At 36.2% G+C, this 4,855-nt stretch overlaps 1 protein-coding gene across 1 annotated transcript; it reads right to left on the bottom strand.

Moving 5' to 3' along the window:
* Positions 1-1,549: 1,549 nt before the first annotated feature.
* On the bottom strand, positions 1,550-4,855 carry LOC113778404. Its single transcript, XM_027323808.1, has 4 exons — positions 4,697-4,855; positions 3,114-3,161; positions 2,604-3,040; positions 1,550-2,430 (listed from the first exon to the last, which is right to left on the bottom strand). The coding sequence occupies exons 1-4, from the start codon at positions 4,851-4,853 to the stop codon at positions 1,801-1,803; spliced, it is 1,272 nt and encodes a 423-aa protein (XP_027179609.1). The 5' UTR covers positions 4,854-4,855; the 3' UTR covers positions 1,550-1,800.

Genomic DNA, 4,855 nt, shown 5'->3' with positions numbered 1-4,855 from the left:
TAACAGATGCAGTGAATATGAGTACAGCATTGCAACGATTTTAGAGGATGTACAGGATCTTAGAAAAGGCTTTGACAGGTGCTTTTTTGTGTTTATTTCTAGAGCAGCAAATGAAATCAGTCATGCACTAGCCCATTTTGCAGTTAAACTAGTGCATAATATTGAATGGGAAAATGATTTCCCAACATGGCTGATTGAGTTAGGGAAGAAAGAAATGAGGGTAGTATCCCCTTTTTGTAATTAATACTTGTATTATCAAGTGTTATTATTAATGAAATCTGTTATCGTTTGTTGGAAAAAAAAGAAACATAAAACATGTTCTTCACCTAAAAATCATCCGTGCAAGTGCAACTAAATTTAGCAATATAGGCCAAATACAGTTGCCATTCTAACTGCATGACCATAAAATTAGCCAGCACTTTTATTTATTTTCTATTAAATTGTTGGAGGCCAAAATTGCCATAACCTAAAAAGGGCTTACCTAAATTATGCCAGCATTATATATGTTCTAGTGAGACTCAGTGGATGTCCTTTTAATTTACCAAGAAAAGGAGAAGAAGAAGAGTTAAATTCATGCATTTCCATAGTAATTTTAAACTGGAAGTACATTAATGACTTTTTAAATTAAAGGGTTTGGATTTTGCACCTGATCTTAATTAGGAATACCAAGAACCAAGACAGATATAAGATTCACGAACTAAATACTTGGTAGAAATTCATGGCCAACCAAAAGAGTTTAGTCCATGAACTTCAAAAGTCTGCTTTGCAACTTAACACACATTACTGCTAAGATGGAAGAAAAGTTTTACAAAAACAATGAGTCTGTATTCAATTAGCTACAAAGAATGAAGAAGTTAAGTTCATCTGTTGAGCCTTCTGCTGTTTACTGAGAACATAATTGAGAAGAACATATTTATATGAACCACTAATAAACTTGAGCTTTTCCTCCAAGGAATTGGGCAGTGTAGCAAAGTTGGATAACACAGATTTGTTTGAAAATCAGCTGGCAGTTCATAAGGAAAACCATAACTAACATGATCTTGTACTCTTTTTCAAAATCTGCAATTCTTTAAACTGTTTTAACATGAATTAAAACTAGCAGGGTATAGAATTGTAGGTTCCTGCCTCCTTTAGCTGGCCTCTCAATAGAGTGTAGAGAATTTAGGAAAGGATAACCTTAACATAACTCATAACTGTGTAAAAGTTATTTAGCTAAAGAATTTTCCCTTTTTATTTTGTGTTCATTAAGCAAATAAATAGATTACTAATTTGAGTTAAAACACTTTGAAGACATCTATTCATTAGGTTTCTCAAGGATAAGAGTGATAAAGCAGATGCTGAGAGACCTACGGACAATCTTCAAGCCAAATCTTCATATGAGAAAAAAAAAAAAAGCCTTTTCATTTTTGTACAACTTTGGATCTGATTTAGCTTTTATGGTTTATCCTCACAGAACAACCAGCAATAATACTAAGACATTCATGTTAGCTGCATTGATAATACTATAAATCGGATAACAGAACTTGGTAGAGCAAATGAAAGTATCAGCTTTAGGTAAAACAATCCATAGGTATGCTTTTATTGATAGCTTAAGGAATCCTCAGAATCAAAGGAGTTCGTAGAATTCCAGCACCAGCTGGAGACAACACAAATGAGTCAAAACAAATAAATGTTACCTGTGAAATCTACTCAAAACATCACAGATAAGGATTATTTGTAAAACAATATCGAAAAGCAATCCATCGCAAGCAGAATACAGAATGTCATGATAAAACAGAATGAAGAGATGCTGGCAGTAACTCAGGTATGAAAACTGAAGAGTTTCTTTCTAGGTTTGTCAAAGATGCCATATCCGTATGTGCGACTGATCATCTCAACCAGAAGAGGGAATTGCAGCAATGAGTAAAGAGCTATTGGAATAACAGAGAAAACAATGATTGGATAGGCAATCCAAGCTACTTGTTTGATCAGCATCAGATAGAGAGCAGTACCAAATGACGCCATCATGGTGACTATCGAGATGAACAAGCATGTGATTCCAAATATTAACTTTGTGGGTAAGGACTTGAGAAAATTTTCTTCTGCATAACGTGCAGTGAGAATCCCCAAGAACATCAGAATCGATGTTGAAGAAGTGAACATCGACAGTGCATTTGATGCCATAAAAAACAAGAATGCCTTTGGTTGAGTTTCTAGCATGACAGGGAGCCCTGTTGTACTATGATTACCGCCTGGAACTGTGAAGGCAGTTGTAAACATGACTGCAGAAATGAGAGTTCCCACAATCATACTTGATCCTGCTGTATTTTTCATCCATCTCTCTCCTTCCTTGGCCAAAACCTTATGCTCATCAGAAAAGAGGGCGGAAGGTGTTTTATTACTACCATTCTTCTCTTCTTTCATCTTTGGTTGTACAATACTCTCAACCTCCTACAGAATATATAATGTCAGGGACAAAGCCTCACTAGGACAGTACGATTAGATAAAGAATTGTTCCAGCTTTTATATCCATATGCCATAAGACATCAAAACAAAAGCAAACGACCACAAAAACATGGCAGACTAAGATAAAATAGGATATTGACCACAAATTAAATTGCAACCTGAAACCATTGTAGTTCCCTTTGCATTTGAAGAGCTGCTCCAGAAACCCTGTCAAGTTGAGACTCTGGAGACAGCTTGGCTGCTAGATGTAAGAAATTGTTTTGGAAATAATCATGCCTACGTGCCAGTATGCTCTTTCTTGTTCCCAAGGCGTATATAAGGCTATAAATTTTCTCTTGGCGAAGCACAATTGCATGTGAAAAAAGTGTTCTGCCCCTTTTGTCTTTTTTATATATGATTTCTGGCGTAATTTTGAAAATTTCATCAACGAACTCAATGATTCCATGCTCAATCGCATCATACAAAATTTTATCAATGTCCATCTTTTCAAGTTCTTTCTTGCTCAATGTCCGGATTTCCTTAAATATGCAGGTTAGCAGTTGAATGGCTTCTTTATGAATCAATTTCCTGTCATGTATTTGCTTTATATCTGGGACTGAAATCAACAGAAAACATTAGAAAATTATCATAGTTTGCCTGAGTAAAAAATGTTAGTTCGTGAAACAAACCGAGGCATCTTAATATGAGCCAACCAAGTCCACGCAAAATCCTCAGTACTGCAAGAAAAATATGCACAGGATGAATAAAATGAGACGGAACCAATTACTGATATAGATCAACGGAATAAAAAAGAACTGTAGCAGCGTATTAGTTGCACAACTGAATAACGATATCTAAATGAATGGTGTACTCGAGTAAATAATAGTAGGCATAGAAAACTTGCGTGCCTGCTTAAAGCATGCATGCAAGCTAAGCAGAGCAGAAAAAGTGGGGTTTAAAATACAATACCACTTGACACTGAAACTAAAAAGAACAGAATTAGATGGACAATCTTGTGAATTAGATGATATGAATAATATCTAGTGGAATATACAAAGGATGTAAAGCTCAGAACAAGATGGTAAGGATAGGAGGCAGTAACCAACTAGATACAGTGGTATAAGTTGTCAAAAATGGAAGAGAGATCCACTTCTTCCTATAGACAAGCTGAGGTAACTAAGACAAACGAGAAAGCACCTCACATTCTGATATATGGTAAATTAACATAATCCTACATATCTGAATTTAGATAACTCTGTAGATTGGAGATGATTTTAAGTGGTTGTCAGTACAATTGCCTGAGCAAAATTAATAAAGATTCCATGAGTTGAATCTTGAGTGGTGCAGATGCAAGTCCACAGAACTTGGTAAGACCTGAAGATGAACATTACCATCCCTATACATGTTTTGCCTTGTTGTTTACATCTCTTGTTGCACTATCTACATGGATCCCTATGTAGGTGATCTTCTCATAAGCTATCTTTACACTTAGGAGTCCAACTTGCCTCAGGAGGAGTAAAGGTTGGTGACCTAACCAATCCACTCTTGTCTAACAGAACATAGGCTTGAGTTTCAATCCCCTAGGAAAACCTGATGTTCGGGTCCTTTACATACTAACAAGATTTGACTATCTTGCCTTTAAGATTAGCAGTAGTGAATGATTTGGAAAGCTGTATGCAAGTCAGGAGGTCAATTGACCCCCTCTTTCATGGTGTAGTCGTGAATTATTCTTGTAGCTAGTTAGGTTAAGATTCTTCAGCATATGCCAATGCAGCAATGCTAGCTAGATTACGTTCTTAAGAACTCTTGTGATAGACACTGTTAGCAAGCTATATTCAGCCCCTTGATATTACCTGATGGCAAATGCCCCACTACCTGGTGGCCAATGGGTCAAGCGCCACTTCATTTTAGTTCACATGGAAGCAGCTGAGTTTATTATTTTACCATTTATAGTTAATGCACACATGAATTGAAAAGTTCCTCATTGCTCGTCGTTGAAAGGAAACAATGTTCTATCTTTACTACAAAAAGTTCCAAAATGTGGGGCTGAATCCTCTTAATTTTTGAACTTTCCTCTGGTTTCTCCCAATCCTAGATAGTCCACCACATATCAGATTATTTACCTATTAAAATCCAATGCATTACACTTTGTCATCAAACTACTGCTAAAAAATTGAGAGAAAAAGTTAGGAGAGATCCCACCACAAAAAACTAGAAGTCTTTAATGTGCAACAGAAGGAATTTTGGAAAAGAAACTTGGTATTTTACATACCAGAGCTAGTAAGGCCTTGATTCCCTGTCTTAGGCATCTCATCATCACTAGGATCATGAATGTCAATGTTGTGGTCTTCAGTCATGCTTGCTCTTTGAGCATTTGTTACCTCACCTTCATGAGAATCTGTTGTACTCCCCCATGGAGAATGTACCATTA

This window comes from Coffea eugenioides, chromosome 7, assembly GCF_003713205.1.
Source record: "Coffea eugenioides isolate CCC68of chromosome 7, Ceug_1.0, whole genome shotgun sequence".
NCBI lineage: Eukaryota > Viridiplantae > Streptophyta > Magnoliopsida > Gentianales > Rubiaceae > Coffea > Coffea eugenioides.
Note: the sequence above shows the minus strand (reverse complement) of the source record. Positions and strands in the feature narration are given on the sequence as shown.